This window comes from Branchiostoma lanceolatum, chromosome 11 (assembly GCF_035083965.1).
Source record: "Branchiostoma lanceolatum isolate klBraLanc5 chromosome 11, klBraLanc5.hap2, whole genome shotgun sequence".
NCBI classification, from domain to species: domain Eukaryota; kingdom Metazoa; phylum Chordata; class Leptocardii; order Amphioxiformes; family Branchiostomatidae; genus Branchiostoma; species Branchiostoma lanceolatum.
In genome coordinates this window covers 4,829,907-4,849,591 of record NC_089732.1, presented here as the reverse complement: position 1 = coordinate 4,849,591, position 19,685 = coordinate 4,829,907, and the positions used below count along the sequence as shown (strand labels likewise).

The following is a 19,685-nucleotide window of genomic DNA, read 5'->3' as shown; positions in this document are numbered from 1 at the left end:
ACCCGCTGCGGGGAAAAATTAGTCTACCGGCTAGAGTGTTATCATAGTTATCACGTCAGTCGTTAACGCTTACAAACATTTTATTCAGCACCCAATAGACATTCACAACATTTGAAAAATTAATTAAATCCCTGCAAACGTCATTTACAGTACATGTACTTCATATACCTGGTTTCTCACTGATTTTCACTATTTGTAAGGCTTTATTTATCATTCATGATCCAATGAGTTGACAGTTGTTTGTATTTTCAGGTGTATGTTGATCAAGTGGATGAGAACATCGTCGCGGTAACCAGGCACTGTCCCAACTCGCATCACTCCGTCATCCTCGTGGCCAGGACAGCCTTCAAACATCCACACAACCCCCAAGCAACGGGCTACATCCCCCCACTCTGTATACCTGGTATGTAACACCCACACAACCCAGGCTATATCCCCCCACTCTGTATACCTGGTATGTAACAACCACAAAACCCAGGCTACACCCCCCCACTCTGTATACCTGGTATGTAACACCCACACAACCCAGGCTACATCCCCCCACTCTGTATACCTGGTATGTAACATATCCACACACTGTATATGTTAAATATGAATAGAAGAGCCATGAGCACTCATGAGACAGTCACAACCAGAAGATAATGATATGTTAGATATTGTCTTCAAAACTGCATGACTGCAATGTTGTTGTTTGATGTATATTGACCTGAAGTCTCCAACGTTTCTCTGAAAATTGCAGTTTACTGCTAGTTGTTTTGGGCTTGGACTAGAAGTTGAATCATTGTACTGAATCTTGAATCTCAGATCGTCCTTTCTTGTGCTGTTTGATTGACACATTGTGTGCAATGTATGCTGTTAGGTGTTGTTGAGGAAATCATCTTGGAGGCCCGCTTGGTTCAGAAGTCTCCTGACGACTTTAACCAGGATGGAATCTTCATCAACGGACTCAACAACTACCAGCTGGAGATGCAGGAACACATCCAGGTCAGGGGTCAACCTGTTTCACTGCACATATGAAACTTATGATGAAGACAGTAAACTTTTTTGCCACAGTTTATTTTGGAGACATTGTAAACTTTAAGTTTTAATCATATTATGGTACATTGTACTTGTAGTAGGCTACTTTGACTAAGATGACAGTTTTGATAACTTCTCAGCAACCTTTCTCTGGGCCTCAGTGGATTCTACTAACATTAGCTGTGAACAATAACTTTTTTGCATGGTGAGGAAGGATATAGACTTGAGTCATGTTAAGGACCACATCCTTGACTTTACACCACTTTGTGGCACAAAGGAGTAGAGTCCATTCAGTCGCTGAGGAAGGCAGCTGCATGAGGAGTTACTGAAATGTCAGCCCGGTGAATTTCCTCTCGGCAACTGTATCAGAAGAACTTTTTTTCCTTTGTAGTTGCGACAGTGATGAAGGCTTTTTGATTGTTTGCAGAACTAGTAATAGTAGTATCATAAGGTTGTAATTTCACACCCATGTATTTTGTGCCTGTCCCAGCTCTACGGCAGTGCTATGATAGAGTTATCAGGAGGAGGGGAGTAACTCACCTGTATGTGTTTGTCCCCCCAGCTATATGGCAGTGCTATGATTGAGTTGTCAGGAGGAGGGGAGGGGAGTAACTCACCTGTATGTGTTTGTCCCCCCAGCTTTATGGCAGTGCTATGATAGAGTTGTCAGGAGGAGGGGAGGGGAGTAACTCACCTGTATGTGTTTGTCCCCCCAGCTTTATGGCAGTGCTATGATAGAGTTGTCAGGAGGAGGGGAGGGGAGTAACTCACCTGTATGTGTTTGTCCCCCCAGCTTTATGGCAGTGCTATGATAGAGTTGTCAGGAGGAGGGGAGGGGAGTAACTCACCTGTATGTGTTTGTCCCCCCAGCTTTATGGCAGTGCTATGATTGAGTTGTCAGGAGGAGGGGAGGGGAGTAACTCACCTGTATGTGTTTGTCCCCTTAGCTGTATGGCAGTGCTATGATAGAGTTGTCAGGAGGAGGGGAGGGGAGTAACTCACCTGTATGTGTTTGTCCCCCCAGCTCTATGGCAGTGCTATGATAGAGTTATCAGGAGGAGGGTAGGGTAGTACATGTAACTCACCTGTATGTGTTTGTCCCCTTAGCTGTATGGCAGTGCTATGATAGAGTTGTCAGGAGGAGGGGAGGGGAGTAACTCACCTGTATGTGTTTGTCCCCCCAGCTCTACGGCAGTGCTATGATTGAGTTATCAGGAGGAGGGGAGGGGAGTAACTCACCCGTGCAGGAGGTCGACTTCATCAACTTCCCGCCCGGCAGCATCATCGCATTTCGGTGAGACGCCCATTTCTGGATGATCCTATAGCCTAAACATCTAAATTCCTCCATTCTCTATGTTAGATTGATCTGCAAATCAATTGTTTCTCACATTTGATACTATCAAACTTCACCTAACAGCACAGGTTAGTTGCCAGTTAGGGCATTTTGACAACAGTAACTTAAAAGTGTGTTATGAAAAAATAACCTGAACCATTAGGATGAAAGAAAATCATAATAACACCCCAAATAAGTGAAAATTTTGAAAGAATGCATTGCTAGTGATTTTCATGAAGTTATACAAATTTAAGGGATGATCCCCAAACATTGAACAGAATCCTCCTATTAGCATTTAGATATCAGACAAATAATGATTTATTTGCTTTGATTTCTGCTGGATGGTTTACTTTATGTCTCTGTTTTGTTTGTTGAATACTAAGAAAATTTGTAAAAGATGGAAAAAGTTTGCACAGCCTTTAATGGTTTCAAGCCACTGCTAGGGCACCGTGTAGCTAATATACTCTGGTGAACCTTGCTTTCCATAGATAAATAGATGAACTTTTGGGGAAAAAACATCAGGCATAAATCTTATAGGTATACGATGTGACCTTTCTTCCCAGGGTGTCCCTTCCCCAGCACACGCGCCAGGCCATCTCCTCCCTCAGGAGTTGTCTGAGAGAGTTCGGGTTCCACGTCAGACCAGGGAGCCCCAAGGGAGAGCAGAGGTGGGATTTCCTCAGGTAAGGCACAACAAATTAAGGGTGCATTACTTACAAGGCTTGATATATCACCTATATGAAGGGTAGTACAGGTAACATTTTTTTTCTATGTCCGCCTGTGCCTAACCTGCATCAGAGTGTATTTTGTATCTCTGTTGTACTGGTTGTTACCACTAGTTGCTATGATTAGTCCTTCTTTTTCTCCCCTCAGTATGGATTTTCATTCCTTCTCAGTATCATTAGTGACCTGTCCCTGATGTACATGGTCTCACTCCCCCTAGTATCGTTAGTGAGCCTTCTCTTCTCCCCTCAGTATCGTTAGTGAGCTGTCCCTGTCGGACCTGAACCGTGTTTTGTACCGCTGTGACCCTGAGGAGAGAGATGAGGGGTGGGGAGGAGGAGTGTACCACATACCAGGGTGGCAGAGCCTCAAGTACTGTGGACTACAAGGTACAACAAATACATGCAATGAAAAATAGAGATGTTCAACACATATTTAAGAAGAGAGAAGGCATGTCATTTTGAATATAGCCTTTAAGTATAGAGTATAGTAAATTACCCACAAAGATTTGCTTCATCCGTTTGCCTTCAAAAACTGTTTAACTAAGTTATCAATTATGGTAACTGGCATATAATGGATTTTCAGTTCATGTTTCAGGCCTATGTGTGTTTTCTCCTTTTGGGCAGGAATTTACCACAATAAAGATATAAACAGTAAAAGTTAGCCCAAGATCTAGCCTTGTTTTAGCTTGTGTCTGCTTAAAGTTGAAGACTAATTTGGTTCTTTTGTATGTCATTTAAATGTTTTTAGGTGTATATGTCTATTGTTTCTATGCGCAGTAATAGTCATGGTAATGTTTTTTTCTTGCCACCAGGTTTCATATCTGTAATGGCAGACATCAGAAACACCAACGACCTTGGCCATCCGTTCTGTGAAAACCTGCGCCAAGGAGACTGGATGCCAGACTACATCGCTAACAGGCTAGTCAGGCACAGGACAACCAAGAAGGTACATGACATATCTAGTAGGGATTTGACTGAGCATCATCATCATCATCAATGCCACATGTTATTGTATAACACTATCATCTATGTGAAGATAATCATCATAATGATTCTCCTTTTGTCACCCCCCCCCCCCAGCTAGCTGTGGTCTGAGCTGATGTTTCATCTGACATGAAAAAATGCAGCTTTTCCTTTTTGAACATTTAATCCATGAGAAACAGTGTACAGTACATAGTGGTAAAGAATGTTAGCTACACCTGAAGTAGGCTACATGTACTGTACATGATGATATCATGTCAATCATTCTCTGGACTATTTGTACACCTCTCCACCTGAAGTAGACTGTCTTACATGTATAAGATGGTGATCATCATCATCATTATCATCCTCCTATTGTTCCAGCTTGGGCAGTGGTTTGAGGGCGTGTTTGACTCCCTGAAGGAGATCCCCAGGTACCTGATCCCCTGCTACTTCGACGCGATCCTGGCGGGAGCCTACGCCACGATCACGGAGATGTCCTGGGGACAGATGTCAGAGTAAGCTTTTCCACTTTTCTGTGCACTTTTGAGAAGCAAACAGTGCTTAGTATTAGTGATAACAATGATTGTAATATACTTGAATGCATATAGCATGGTGACTACATTTATTGCATCCGAAAATAATTTCATCAGGTTGGTAGAATATAGGATATAGGAGATTCTTCTTTCACAACCAGGTAATCTCACCTGCTAACGACAGTGCTCTCACCGCAAAAGCGGCACCTACATCGGCTACTTATAGCTGTGAGAAGCAGTACTCCAGTCAGAAGCTCTGAAGAAGGTGTCTGATAGACATCGAAATGTTAGCAGGTGAGATTACCTGGTTGTGAAAAAAGAATCTCCTATATCCTACATTTATTGCAGTATACATGTAGTGCAACACATGCTTTGGAGGCTTGTCAAAAGTTTGTTTAAAAAGTATGTTTTTGACAAACTCAAAACATACTTTTTGACAGAGGCCCCTATCTTGGCCTGCATCAAAAAGTATTTTTTGTTTTTTTTACAAGCCAGACAATCAGCTTATAATCTACCTGGCTGCCAATATCTAAAGCAGGAAGAATAATTTTTGGATGGTGTGATATTTGATAACATGAAAAGGGTGTATATCTGGTGCAAATTATGAAAACTATGTTAATTTGAATAATGCTGTCATTGTTGAATAGAATTATAATGCAAAAAAATTGATGTCATATGCATTTTAACTGACTTGAGTGTTTGATGCTAGGTTTGTGACCCAGACTTGACACTTGTTCGTGCTTTGGCCTTGTGTTCAGTCCAGTTTTGTGTGCAACTGACATGAGTGTTGGACTCTGTGTAGGTTTGTGACCCAGGGCTCGACACTTGTTCGTGCTTTGGCCTTGTGTTCAGTCTAGTTTTGTGTGCAATTGACATGAGTGTTGGACTCTGTCTAGGTTTGTGACCCAGGGCTCGACACTGGTGCGTGCTCTGGCCTTGGCCTCCGTCCAGTTCTGTGGAGATGTTGCATCGTCCCCCCTCCCGCACCTCTCCACTAAGATCCTGAAGGACATCCCTACCATGGTCAATGAAGAAACAGGTATGCAATCTTGGAGGCACCAAGAAGAATCTTGAGGGGTTGTGTTGGAACATGTTTCAGGTGCATTTGTTTCGGGGATAACTGTCATACAATTTGAGCAGATTTTAGAGCAGATGGCTCCACTAAGTCCATCATGTCAAAATTGTTTGATGGTAGTTTTCTTGTTCTGTTGCTGCCTTCCGTTTCGAAAACTTCATGCTGCTACAGAACATGGCAACAGTATCCTACAATGCCACACAACACTACTCTTGAAGGCATTTTTGTGTTGCCACAAAATACTGAAATGATCATGATTAAATGATTCTGCTTTATATTGAGTATGAGAAAATTGTGTAACCTGTGTAACGTGTGTAAAGCACTATTTGTGAGAGACATGAAATCAAATTTAGATTTGCATGCTAAACTCAATTAGCATTAATCCGCCGGGTTACATAAATCCGCCAATTTGATAAACAGTGAGTCGAGGGATCTATAGTGCAGCACCTCCCCGGTATGCACAGTTTAGATATACAGGAGTGCGTTATACTGGGGGACGTTGGGTTGGAGATCTGTTTGAACGTATCTTTTAAGGGTGGCGGAATTATGACAGTAGATGTTAATGGTTAATTATAGGAACCAAGATGACTGAAACGTGTCAAATAAATACTCTATCATCCAGGTCGTAGAGAACAGAGATGTAGCACCCTAGCCGCCGGCCTGCCCCACTTTTCCTCGGGGGTGATGAGGTGTTGGGGGAGGGACACATTCATCGCGCTCAGGGGGCTTCTGTTGGTGACTGGCAGATACAGTGATGCAAGGTGAGTGGTCAGCTATGTTAAAGTTAAAGTTAAAGTGTCCCATACATCTTGATCAGATGCGTTGGGGTGGCGCCCATCTCCATTTCTGTAGCCCTTGGGCCTCACAAGTGCAAGTCACTACAGCAAGGGGCTGGTCCGCCGGTAGTGATGTGTGTTTAACTTCCATACTCTTTCCCAAATGCTGAGTGCTAAGCAGAGAAAGCAGTATGTACCATTTTTAGAGTCTTTGGTATGACCCGGCCGGGGTTCGAACTCACGACCTACCGTATGCAAGGCGAACACTCTACCCATTAGGCCATTGCATCAGCTATGGTAGAATGTTTTTTATTGGTTTTTATTGGTCAGAAATTACCCGCAATGGCAGCCTTTCTAGCACTGAATTGATGCGGGGTTTACAGGTTTCACATAATACACAACATATACATATACATATCTTATCCACACTTGCATTATGTGGAATTGTTGCAAGGGTCTGGGCGGCTGCCATTCGGCGCCACCAGGTAACCTCAATACGACCTTCCCCAACCGAAGACAGGTACCCATCTACACCTGGGTGGAGTACTAGTGAGGAAAGTCGTGTAAATTGCCTTTCCCAAAGGCACAAGATCGGTGACATGACAGGATTTGAACCGGGCACCACCTTGAGTTCTCAATGGACGAGTGAGGAAACAGCAATCCTGACATCTATGAGATCAGGAGATGCAGAGGAAACTTGGTGGTGCATTTTAAATCAGAATGTGTTTGAAGACATTTCCAAGGCCATGAATGAACGTGACTTCAACAAGACAGCAGCCAATCAAGAATCAAGAATCTAAAGACAAAGTACAAGCAGGTGTGGGATCAGACAAACCGCAACAGCATTACAATGCCCCTTTTCAACGTGCTGGGGGTGTCCCTGTGGTGTAGTGGTCTGCGCTTCTGTTACTAGCCACATCTGGTTCAAATTACTTGGGCCAGAAGGCCTGGGTTCAAGCCCCGGGTAGGACACCTCTGGACAAGAGGCGCATTGAGTCATACCAAAGACTTTATAAAAATGGTACTTACTTCTGAAACAGTATGGAAGTTAAACACACTCCACTGCCAGTGGACTAGCCCCCTGCTGCAGTGATTGCACCACAGTGTGGCCCAAGGCTATGAAACGGAGATGGGCACCGCCCTATACACCTTATGGTGTGGGAGGATTAACTTTCAACGTGCTGCATGCAATCCTCCACGGTCATTTGCATAAATCACATCCGTTGAATATTCTTCTCCACTCAAATTACCAGCAGCACTTGTCAAAAAGAGTTAGGGTCCTTCCAGTATGAGCAGATCAAAACTATTCCGGTCCAAGTTGGGTAGGGAATTTTCCTACCAGCCTTCGTAACCCCTGCTTCTCCTATTGGGTCAGTTAGTCCTCACTCTTAGTCAGCAATTGAGCTAGCTATAGTCTGATGATGTGTCTGTCCTTGGGAGAAGAGTCGCTGTTACAGTTATATAAACCCATAAACCTCTGAACTTTAATAAACCTGCCCGAGGTGTGACGCAAAGGCCACTCCGAGGTTACCTCGGAGTGGCCTTTGCGTCACACCTCGAAGTGACCTTTGAGTCTTGTTATGTGCTGACCATTGAGTAAAAACAGAATGTTGTGATGCTGTCGATAGTTGTTTTGTCAATAAAGATACTCATTGATTTACTACCCATTGGCCTTGAATTTTAGAGGACTTAGTAAGCAGAAGCTTTCTTTGGTCAGCAACTTCCACATATTTGTTTGGTCTGACTATTCTTGGTATTCGCAGAAGCCAGGTAGAATGTTTACAGTTTTATAGTACTGTTACAGTATGATACTGTAAATGCAGAAATTTAAGCTGTGGTTTTATGTTCACGTTTTTGACCGCTTTACTGCAAACTCGAAACTTTTTGTTCTGTCTTCACCGCAAACCTAAAGGCATTTACAGTATGGCCCTACAGGCAAATTGACCAGCCGAAACTTTAGTTTGTTTAACAACAGAAGACTAATAGGATTATCCTTTGCTCTAAATATTTTGAACCACATTCTAGGACAGGTTTCTGTAACTTCTGGTCTCATTCTTGCCCGTGAAACAGTTCTGTAATAATGGCGGCAGCAAGTTCTATTGCTGAAGACTTTGATGATGAGTTTCTGACTTGCCCACTTTGTCTAAGCCTGTACGAGGATCCGAAGTTGCTACCCTGTTTTCACACCTTCTGTCGGAAGTGCGTGGAAGAACTTGCCAACACCAATGGAGGGAGGAAGTGCCCTGTGTGCTGCTCTGATGTGGAACTCCCAAGCCCATCATTTTCAGAAGATGTGGACAAACTTAAATGTAACTTCTACATCAACAAACTGCTGGACTTGAGGAAGCTGAAACTAAGTAAGACATCTCATGTTCCGTGTCAGATGTGTGAGTCTCGCACCCAAGTGACGGCTGTGTGTGGAGACTGCATAAAAATGTTGTGTAACTACTGTGTCACTGCACACAGGAACACAAAAGAACTTGTAAACCACATCATGATCACCTTGTATGATCTTGAGAATCCCACCGCCAGATCACAATATGCCAGACAGATCCACTGCCTAAAACACCAAGATCAGCGCATGACTTTCTATTGTGAGCCTTGTGAATGTCTGGTGTGTATATACTGTACTGTGCATGATCACAGAGCTGATAAAAATCATGATCCAAAGGAATTAGAAAAGGTAGCTACAATGAAGTATAGAGATTCATTGAAAGGTCAAATGAAAAAAACAGAGGCAGTCGTCTCTCAGATAAACCAGCAAGTGAAAACTCTTGAGAAAGAACTCAGATCCACCGCAGAGAACTGTGAGCAGGTAGAGAAAGAGGTTCGACGGCACTATGGAAAGTTGATCTCCAAACTCCAGCGGGAAAAGCAAGAACTGATCATCAAGATACACAAGACAAAGAAGAACTGGAAGGATGAACTGATTCGTGAGAAACATAGCATGGAGAGACAGTTAGAAAAGACCACTGAAGGGCTTGCATTCTGTCAAAATATCTTAGATAGTGATAACAAGACAGAACTTCTGTTCTTAAGGCAACAAATTGAACAAAGGCTTGATCAGCTGGCTTCAAAGCAAACTGGTAACAGGACTTTGGAAGGTCATAAAAAAGTGACGTTTCAACCCACTAGTCTGTCCCAGGTTTCCGGAGGTTCCTTGTCAGTGTTTGCAGGCTTCACTATTCAAGTACAAGAGCCGGCGGTGGAGAGTCTGCCCTGCTCTGTCACAGCCACAGCTGCCACTACTGTAACAGCAGGTTTATCAGGCGGGAATGTTGCACCAGAGATAGAAGTGACCTCTCCCAAGGGTAGAACCACCCTGATACAGACCACAGAACAGTTAAACAGTAGTTCCGCTTTAGAAAAGGGGAAAACTACATGTATTTCCAGGGTCTGGTCTGCTGTATGGAGATCTCAGACTTCAGGAAAACACTCACTGGGGATCTGTATGGGGGGTAAGAAGGATCTGGGTTCTCTGACTGTAGATGTGGGCAGTAACAACCCTGTACTGAGGTTTGGGCAGGAGGGCAGCAAGCAGGGTCAGTTTGACAGGCCAGTAGATGTAGCAGTCAGGGGGGACAGGTTGTACGTGACTGATAACAACAATGACCGTGTACAGGTGTTTGATCTGAGTGGAAACTTTCAACATTCATTTTCTACTAAGGACCCTATGGGACTTGCAGTTCAGAGTGATGGCACCATAGTGGTAAGATCTGGAAAGAAAGTGGCCACATTTTCACCATCAGGAGACCTGCTGCACAAATTTCCCCTGGGTGAATATTGCACAGAGCCCTATGGTCTGGCAGTACAGAGGGATGGGAGGGTTGTTGTAGCTGATTATAGCAAACACAGCATCTTCTTGTTTGAAGCAGATGGGACACTAGTGAAACAGGTGGGAGGTGAGGGACAGGGGGAGGGCCAGTTCAATGGCCCATATTTTGTCTGTGTGGATAAAGAAGACAACATCATTGTGGCAGATAAAAACAACCACCATGTTCAGGTGTTTAACCCAAATCTGAACTTTCAACACAAGTTTGGACAGTTGGGCAGGCAGCCACAGGACATGTGGGGCCCTAATGGGGTGTCAGCTGACAGCAGGGGGAACATAGTTCTGGCAAACATTGGGGGTAGACCTGATGTCGGTGGTGTAGAACATGGCAGGAAGCTTCAGGTGTTCCATCCAGATGGCACCTGGATGACCACCATTAGCAGTGATGGGGACAAACTGAACTGGCTCCACGGCGTGGCTGTGACAGAGGATGGACATGTGTTTGTTACTGACACTGGTGACCACTGTATCAGGAAGTACAGATACATGTAACAGTACAGAATATCCTAGAAGGGACAGGAACAGGTCACCTGATATTCTTATGCCATGAGAAAGTAATCAATGATAATATTTTAACTATCTTTAAAATCTTCATGTTATCTTTAAACTACTATCATTATGCTAGCTGCTGACCTTTGTTGTGATGCGTCTGTATTCTAAATTAAACATGGCTACAGTTTCTCTTGTGTCTGACGTACATCTTATTGTGTTGCTTGAATCCAAGTCTGTCTGAATGTTGCTTGGTCTTTATCGGTATGTCAGTATTTTTACCTTCGTCAAGAAGCTTAAAGTTATGTTTCGGGGAGCGTGTGTCTGTAAGTGTCTGTCCGTCTGTCTCTGTGTGAACACGATAACTCTAGAATGCCTGGTTGGATTGTCTTGATATTTGGAATGTGGGTAGGTCATCATGAGCCCTCAAAATGATTAGATTTTGGTGCCCCTAGCGACATCTTAAGGTACTGCAGCGGAACTTTCAGTTTTGATATCTCGTGTTCTTGACATGCTATGATCATGATTTTTCAATGGTATATAGCTCTTTGGATGGAAATTGAGTCGTGTAGGTTTGGGCCCCCTAGCTTGTTTTTTTTTAACTGCAGGGGCCGATTTTGTTTCAGAGTTTGAAAGAGAATAACTCTAGAAAGTGTTGATGGATCGTCATGATTTTTGGTGTGTGGATAGCTTAAGTGTAGTGGCATGCCTGACCGCATCATAGTTACCTGTCCAGACAATGGCAGGTATGATATTAAGTGAATTAAGAGATTTTTTCTTCATTCACATTTAAGTAACCATCAACATTGCCTTGTTCAGGAACCTTATCCTTGCCTTTGCTGGGTGCCTGCGCCACGCGTGCACAGCCTGATCTCTAACTTACGGGGCCGCGTGCCTGCGAAGCTGGTGTGTTACGCCGAAGGGCGGTTATTCTGGCTTTATACATGATTGTAGACTGATACAGATACAGATACAGAATACTTTGCCCTACTAGACACAGTGAATAACAACCCAATGCCCTTACGGAATCAAAAAAGGCAATGAAACTACTTAATTAATTAATTTACCTTTTCTTTTTTAAAAACTTGTTCAGGAACCTCATCCTTGCCTTTGCTGGGTGCCTGCGCCACGGGCTGATCCCTAACCTTCCGGGCCGCGTGCCTGCGAAGCTGGTGTGTTATGCCGAAGGGCGGTTATACTGGCTATATGTACTGATACAGAATACTACTAGCCACAGTGGATAACAACCCAATGCCCTTACGGAATCAAAAAAGGCAATGAAACTACTTAATTAATTAATTTACCTTTTCTTCTTTAAAAAACTTGTTCAGGAACCTCATCCTTGCCTTTGCTGGGTGCCTGCGCCACGGGCTGATCCCTAACCTGCTGGGTGCCGGTGCCCACGCCCGGTTCAACTGTCGGGACGCGGTGTGGTGGTGGCTGCAGTGTGTGCAGGACTACTGTACCATGGTCGACGACGGCCTCGACATCCTGACACTCCCAGTGTGCCGTCTCTTCCCCACGGACGACAGCCCTCCGAGGGATTCAGGGTACACGGTAAGTCTGTTTTAACCTTCTCCCTGCTGCCTAACTCTGTAACCAATAGGAAATGGGGTCAGACATAGATTCAGTCATTGTTGTGGTTTATGGTTGCTTAAAAACAACTTCTGTCTTATAGATTTGCCCTTTGATGAAATAGATTGAGGTTTGGGGTATTTTTCTCTTGACAGACAAAATTTGTTGAAATCACTGGCATGGGTTTGCTGAGATGACTGAAGAAAATCTAGTCCTGAAAAAAAAAACTGCACTGAATCTGTGCTCAAAGCATCTGGTTTAGATTGACCTTCTCCCTGCTGCCTAATTCTGTAACCAATGGAGAATTGGATGCCAAATGGCTACTTCAGTGTGCTTAAGATTAAGGTTTAGCAGCGCCACCTGATGACATTGTGTTGCACTGCAGGAAGAACCACTCTACAAGATAATCCAGGAGGCCCTGCAACGCCACGCCCAGGGGATCTCGTTCCGCGAGCGACACGCCGGGCCGAGCCTCGACATCAACATGTCATCCGCAGGTCAGACACTTGTGTATATTAAACCTTAAAGTTTGTGTACCTCCCTCCAAGCATCAAGTTAATGGTGGAACAGTACACAGAATCTGTAGCTCTTATAGTGCGTGGTGGTGGTGGTGGTGTCAGTAGCTTTTTCTGTAGCAGGAAGGTATTCAGGGAGGGGTCGCTTGCTCTTCATCCAAATGTTAAAGTCCAAATGTCATTCAGTTCTAAGGTCAAGTCTTTTGGCCAGCACACACAAGGGTAGACCCTCACTCGTATTGATAATTGTACTGGACTCTTTAGTGTTCTTGAGTTGTTGCTGGTTTCAAACACCAGACTTCCATCATAAAATTCTATTTGTGGGACCGTAACCTCCAGTCACTTTCTGGTTGGCGTTCAGGATTCAAACTTGGGTCTAGGGAATTTGACCGACATGGTAAGCAGCAGAGTTTATTGGTCCACTGGGCCATGGGCATGCATGTGTGCTGAGAATAAACTGACTTAAAGTATTAGATAAGAGCTGAAGATGCTTTCTTTTGTGCTACAGGGTTTAATGTGAACGCAGGGGTGGACTGGGAGACAGGGTTTGTGTTCGGGGGTAACGAGTACAACTGTGGGACATGGATGGACAAGATGGGGGAGTCAGACATGGCAGGAAACAAGGGAAAACCTGCCACACCCAGGTGTGTACATGTATATTCTGTATATGTTCATGTGTGTCATGTACTTTTGTCCAGTTATGTTTTTTGATGGACCACAGGAAGAGTAGCTGCAATGTGTTTGTACTGTATACTGATAAGCTAATTGTGGATCTGAACAAACTCAAATTCAAGGGACCAGGTCAAGGTGCCCTCATGAGAGGGAGAGTGTTACACACATCTAGCAAATTACAAGAGCAACTTGATATCCTGATGATATGAGCATCATACATGCCTGTCCTTGGTGCTGAACACTATCCACACATAGCTACACATGCCTGTCCTTGGTGTTGAACACCATTCATACACTCAGGCAAACATACCTGTCCTTGGTGCTGAACACCATCCAAACACAGCTAAACATGCCTGTCCTTGGTGCTGAACACCATCTAAACTCCGATAAACACACCTGTCCTTGGTGCTGAGCACCATCTAAACTCTGGCAAACATAACTATCCTTGGTGCTGAACACTATCCATACACAGGTCAACATTCCCGTACTTGGTGCTGAACACCATACAGGTAAAATGTCTGTCCTTGGTGCTGAACACTATCTTGGAAAACTATTTTGGAAAAAAGGCTCTCCTAACTTAAAGTTAATAGAATTGAACCTGAATCTTAGAACATCTACAATTCTGTTGCTAATTACTTACTTAATTATGGCGTTGTGTACCATCAGGGACGGATCAGCTGTTGAGATCGTGGCTCTCTGCAAGTCCACGTTGCGATGGTTGGTGGCCTTACACCAGAGCGGTGCCTACCCTTACGACGGCGTCACGTTCCAGACAGACGGGAAGGAAACCACGGTAACCTTTGCCGAGTGGAACGCGAAGCTGCAGGAGAACTTCGAGAAGAAGTTCTGGGTGGCGTCGGAGCCGTTCGCGGAGGAAGAGAGTCCGAAGCTCATCCACAGGAGAGGAATCTACAAAGACAGTGTCGGGGCATCCTCCCCCTGGGCAGACTACCAGCTACGGCCGAACTTCTGCATCGCCATGGCGGTGGTGAGTAGTATGGGATCAGTCTTTAAAGGCATAAGGAAGGGTGCTGGAATGTTAAAGGTCTTGTTCATGAGATAGATGGTGGTACATCTATTCCCTCTCCCTTTTCTCTGTAACTCTCTCCCCTTGTCTTACTCCCACCCTCTCTTCCCTCTCTTCTCTCTCTCCCTCTCTTTTCCCTTCTCTCTCTCTCTCTCTCTCTCTCTCTCTCTCTCTCTCTCTCTCTCTCTCTCTCTCTCTCTCTCTCTCTCTCTCTCTCTCTCTCTCTCTCTCTCTCTCTCTCTCTCTCTCTCTCTCTCTCTTTCGTTCTCTTCCTGGGGAGATATATACGTATAGAAGCCATGCAGTAGACATCTTTTTTATTCTAAGTATGTCATTTACACAAAGTATTTTGTGTACTTAAACTGACTTTTAGTAAAAATCTTACTATGTTTCAGGCCCCAGAGCTGTTTACCCCAGAGAGGGCATGGGCCGCCCTGGAAATAGTGGAAAATGTCTTGCTTGGACCACTTGGAGTAAAGACTCTAGACCCGAAGTAAGATGCATCTTTTTAAGAATGATGCAGTTATAGTTACTAATACATAAAATAACAAAAATGTAACATTATTACTAATCTTTTCTTACATACACACAGTCACTTATATTGCACTTCAATTTTTCCTTCCAATGTTCTTTTTAAATAGGATGTCCTAGGATTTAAATTCTTAGCACAAGTGAATGCTAAAGATTATATTTTGGAATGCTTTGTGGCTGTATCAGTATTCAGTACTATTATATAATGATATTGTCAGGAATTAACCACATGATAGAGTCATTATTTTGTTGTTTCTAATCCATCAAATTGTGACATTGTAACGTTTAGTTCATGAATGCCATGTCCAGACAGAAGCTCATTTAACCATCAAATAATTTTTTATTTGCAGAGACTGGAAATATCGTGGAAACTACATCAACTCCGTGGACAGCCATGAGGTGGAGACTGCCAGGGGCTTCAACTATCACCAGGGGCCCGTGAGTTTAAACATCCATTTATTGAGATTTACCACGTACATGGAGGATTGACATAGCAGGTGACTATCACCTTTCTAACATGTCAAACCAGAGACCAGACTGTAAGGTTGTAAAACAAGTATTCTGGGTTCTTTAACATACTTGAGGTTTGACTCTCCTCAAACATAGGGGCTTCCGGCTTAACATTCCATCCAAGAGGATGTACCAAACCGAAGCAATTTGAATGAGGGAATCCATGTAAAGTGCCTTTCTCAAAGGTACTACATGGGTACTTCTAGGGATTTGATCTCTAGACTAGATTCTGAGTCAACAACCAGGCCACTTTATTTCAGTATTTGAAAAAAAATGTTTTCCATTGTCTCATGGCAGGAGTGGTTGTGGCCGGTTGGTTATTTCCTGAGAGCCAAGCTGCATTTCTCCTCTCTGGTGGGCGGAGCTGACACCTTCTACAAGTGTATCGACAAGGTCAAGGTCACGCTTTCCAACCATCACCAGGCTTTGCTCAAGTAAGCAGCTTCCAACATTTGTCAAGTGGATTCAATCTTGTCATTTTTGAGCCAAATGACCTGAAATTTGGCATGGAGGTAGAGTGAGCAAATACCCCCAGACGTTTTTTCTTATAGATGTAGGCCTTGTTATTATTAGATTTAGGTCTTTTGGGCCATTTTCTGACCAAAAATGTATATATTAGGCTCTCCTGTCCTGGTATGAACACCTAATGACTTGACATTTGGTATGGGCTTACCTTGGATAAATGCCCTTCAAAAGGTTTATATGGAACGTTTTTGCATGGGGAGGGAGAGGGAATGAACTATGCTGTATTTGCTTGCAAATGTTGCCTTCTAGTACAAACATTTGTTTTACATGTTTTTCCTCAGGTCACCATGGAAAGGGCTGCCTGAACTGACCAACGCGGACGGCGCATTCTGCAAAGATGGCTGCCCGACACAAGCGTGGTCAGCAAGCACGATACTTGACGTCCTGTATGACATGGACAAGCTAGTCCGAGGAAATAATCAGATGAGCACCGTTTAACGTCACAGACAAGAGCAAATGTTTATGAGTGTTTCTGTATTAAACAAAAAAAGGTTTAAGAAAATTAAAGCAAAAGCGTTTCAGGCACCTACAGCTAGTTTGGTGCCACTAGATATGCTGGGAATACAAGAAAGCAGTCTTGTAAATTGGTGGGAGTTTCGATCTAGAATGCCTTTGGTCCAGACTAAATGAAAACTAGTTGTTCTGCAGAAATGTCATAGCAAAAGGAGTAGAAATTGGTCTCCAAGCAGTTGTCTTCCAATGAGTTTAGTTACATTTGTGTTGTCCATTCAGGTTTGATGCACTTCAGCTGCTGTAGAGTAGAGGGTTCTGCAGGGTGAATCATTATTGTTTTAACAATTGAATTGAATTGAATTGAATTAACAAATGAATTGAATTGAACACAGTCTACAGTATTTAACACCAGGATTGAAATTGTGTTGCCGATAACCGGTGCAAAAAGATGCTAAGAAGCTGGTTGGGGCTTCAGTTAAGGAACTGGATTTCTTGCCACACTGAAGAATGATGTTCAATGACATCCATCGTAATGGATGATGACCTTGACTTCAGTCGCCCTTGAAATACATATGAGATTATTGCAGTAAAACAGTTTGAATTACTACGAGAATCACAGTATTGATTTTTAGCTTTCCTTTATCAAACTTTCTTATAGAAATGTTTGTTCCTTAAACTGACCTCAAGTTTTGTAGTAAAAGTGATGCCATTTTGGTCCCACTAGAACAGTATTTCCTACCTGCTTGACCACTCATTATAAACTTTATGTTTGTAAAACTAGAGGGGCTATAAGGAGTGCAATGTCTTTGTTTATTCATTGGTGAAGGTTAGACATCTAGGTAATAAGATACGCCAAAAATACTTACTCAAGCAACTGGATAGAATTTTTCCTTGGTCACTGACGAAAGATAGCTGTCTGAAACGTCTGTTTCAAAATTTTATCCTGTTGCTTGTCTATTTTTGCAGTGTCTCTGTTTATTGTTGACATGATACTTGTTTGCTTACAGAAAGATGTATAATAAGGAAATGATTTTCTGGCAAAGGATCTGTATTTGTGAAATATGCTGTTGGGTGAATGCTAAATCGTTAGATATTGTTCTTGAATCGCCCTCCCGAAGGGAACCTTACAGATATTGGCGTTTGTTTGCATCCAGAAGGCTTGTGCAAGTTTCCAAGACGCAACAGGAGCTGATAAATGTTAGATCTGCAACAAAAACACATTTAAAGAAATGAATTGTATGAAGTCATTCAGTAGGTACAGGTGTCACTCATAATGGCTTCTTTACTAAGAGGTTCTTGTTTGTTTGTTTGTTTTTTTGAGTTTATCACAACATGAAAGAGAGGGCAAAACAGATGTATACGCACATTTGCAAGTTGCCCTCCCACACATTGTTTCCCTTTGATCTTTGTTTAATTCCACACTAAACAAATTTTAAGATGAAATAGAACAACCAATAATTTAAGTTTGACTTTTTTCTTTGGGTTTTGTTTCTGGTATAGCTTTATCTTACTTCATTATTGAAAATCAAAATACCATCATCACAAAAAATTCAAAATCAATGAGATTATCATCTGGCTGTTGTAGATACTGTTCAACACTGTCACGTAAACAAAAAGAGTAGCTGTTATCAAAGTACAGTTGAAGGAGACTAAATGTTAATGGAAATGGACAAGGTCCTGGATTCGTGCCCTGTCTTGTACCTTCTCTGAATCCCAGAGGCTTCCGCTATTGTTCCACAGAATGAAACAAAAACTTTTAAAGATCTGTCCTTTATCCTGATGAAGAAAGGAGAAATATACCACATAAAGTCTGTAATCCAAGGTGCTTTAAGAGTGTGTTTTTCTGAAAAAAAAAAGGCGCACACAAAATATGCTGCAGTAAATATTAGAATGCATTGATACAAATTTGTAAAATAATAGAAGACACATTAAAATTGATTTATGATACACAAGAGCCATTTTAAAAGAAAATCAGGGGTAAATCATTTAGTTGCCTGGAGGAGGGAAAAGTGACCAAGTACGTTACCATAATGTAAAATCCCAAAATCGTGCTTACTGTCTGCTTGACGTTGGGTCCATCAGAATTATTGCACTCTTCTTCATGTTTTGCCAGACTTTTTACCATAGAATTCACCCTCCCTCCCCCAGGAGCTTTACTGGATCACCCCTTTCTGTGTAGTTCATCTCAAATTCAAAAATGTGACGGAATGAGCCATTTTTGCAAAAGTCTCCCAGTATGAATACATGTATGTAAAGGTGAGAATTGAATTTATCCAGAAAAAGCAGAACCAACAGAGCTATGCGATAATATGAAAAGATTAGCTGTTGTTAGAGTACATTATAGAATATGACATTGTACAGAGATAGAGGTTAATTGATGTCTATGAAAGGGAAAGTTTACCAGTTTTGCAGTTTTGTTCATTGAGGTAATGCAGTAAGCTACTTTGTGGTTTGAGCTGGCCGTTCAATAAACTGTGAAAAACAGACTTAAAATAGGTCAAAATGTTTCCAGGAAATTTCTCGTCATTACGGACAATGGGTAATTTCAGAAATCAAAAATTAATTTGCAAATAGTGACGGACCTAACTAATGTGATACACAACTTGCCCCCAAATGATGTTATACACATGCACCTTTCTCTCCCATGTGTCTTTATTATGCTCCAAGCAGATGTTGGTAAGAAAATGTTTTAAATTTTTACTGTCTGGGGCTCTTTAACAGCCACTACTCCAACAGCAGTAGCTAGTAGTCACCGTTCTATGTCCCAACAGCCTATGTACCTGTTTTCCGACACACCCCTATTTTCCAACGCCCCTATATTCTGACACACCCTAAACCCTAACCCTAGGGCTGTACCATAGCAAATTTTGCACCCCAACATCTGCTTGGTGATTGCTCTAGAGCTCTCCTACTTCTAAAGTGAGTTCTCTGGTGACATAGTCAGTTATACGGGTTTAATGCACTGTCAGTGAGTTTAAGCTGCTACATATACAGATGATTGTTTTATAGTTTTGTAGCTACACAAGATCGAATGTGGCTTTGGGATAAAGAATTAAACTATGGAATATATATGTTGCACCTGTCTTTGCCTCATTATTTCAGTATGTCATCTGTCAGTATTCATCTATGAATAT

The 19,685-nt window shown here is 42.7% G+C and overlaps 2 protein-coding genes across 5 annotated transcripts in view; both read left to right on the top strand.

The window, feature by feature from the left end:
* The window catches only part of LOC136445357 (glycogen debranching enzyme-like), a 55,666-nt gene extending 36,039 nt beyond the window's left edge, over positions 1–19,627 (top strand). For all 4 annotated transcript variants that reach the window (XM_066443325.1, XM_066443326.1, XM_066443322.1 and 1 more), the window contains 17 exons: positions 253–403; positions 860–984; positions 2,202–2,311; positions 2,914–3,033; positions 3,326–3,462; positions 3,888–4,021; positions 4,420–4,553; positions 5,468–5,610; positions 6,269–6,407; positions 12,075–12,300; positions 12,704–12,815; positions 13,342–13,477; positions 14,172–14,493; positions 14,928–15,025; positions 15,414–15,501; positions 15,871–16,007; positions 16,380–19,627. In XM_066443325.1, coding sequence (XP_066299422.1) covers positions 253–403; positions 860–984; positions 2,202–2,311; positions 2,914–3,033; positions 3,326–3,462; positions 3,888–4,021; positions 4,420–4,553; positions 5,468–5,610; positions 6,269–6,407; positions 12,075–12,300; positions 12,704–12,815; positions 13,342–13,477; positions 14,172–14,493; positions 14,928–15,025; positions 15,414–15,501; positions 15,871–16,007; positions 16,380–16,536 — 2,469 coding nt within the window. In that variant the 3' untranslated portion in view covers positions 16,537–19,627. The remainder of the gene's footprint in view (positions 1–252; positions 404–859; positions 985–2,201; positions 2,312–2,913; positions 3,034–3,325; positions 3,463–3,887; positions 4,022–4,419; positions 4,554–5,467; positions 5,611–6,268; positions 6,408–12,074; positions 12,301–12,703; positions 12,816–13,341; positions 13,478–14,171; positions 14,494–14,927; positions 15,026–15,413; positions 15,502–15,870; positions 16,008–16,379) is intronic.
* Positions 6,420–10,933, top strand: LOC136445358 (tripartite motif-containing protein 3-like). Its single transcript, XM_066443327.1, has one exon. The coding sequence runs from the start codon at positions 8,503–8,505 to the stop codon at positions 10,744–10,746; it is 2,244 nt and encodes a 747-aa protein (XP_066299424.1). The 5' UTR covers positions 6,420–8,502; the 3' UTR covers positions 10,747–10,933.
* Positions 19,628–19,685: the final 58 nt, after the last annotated feature.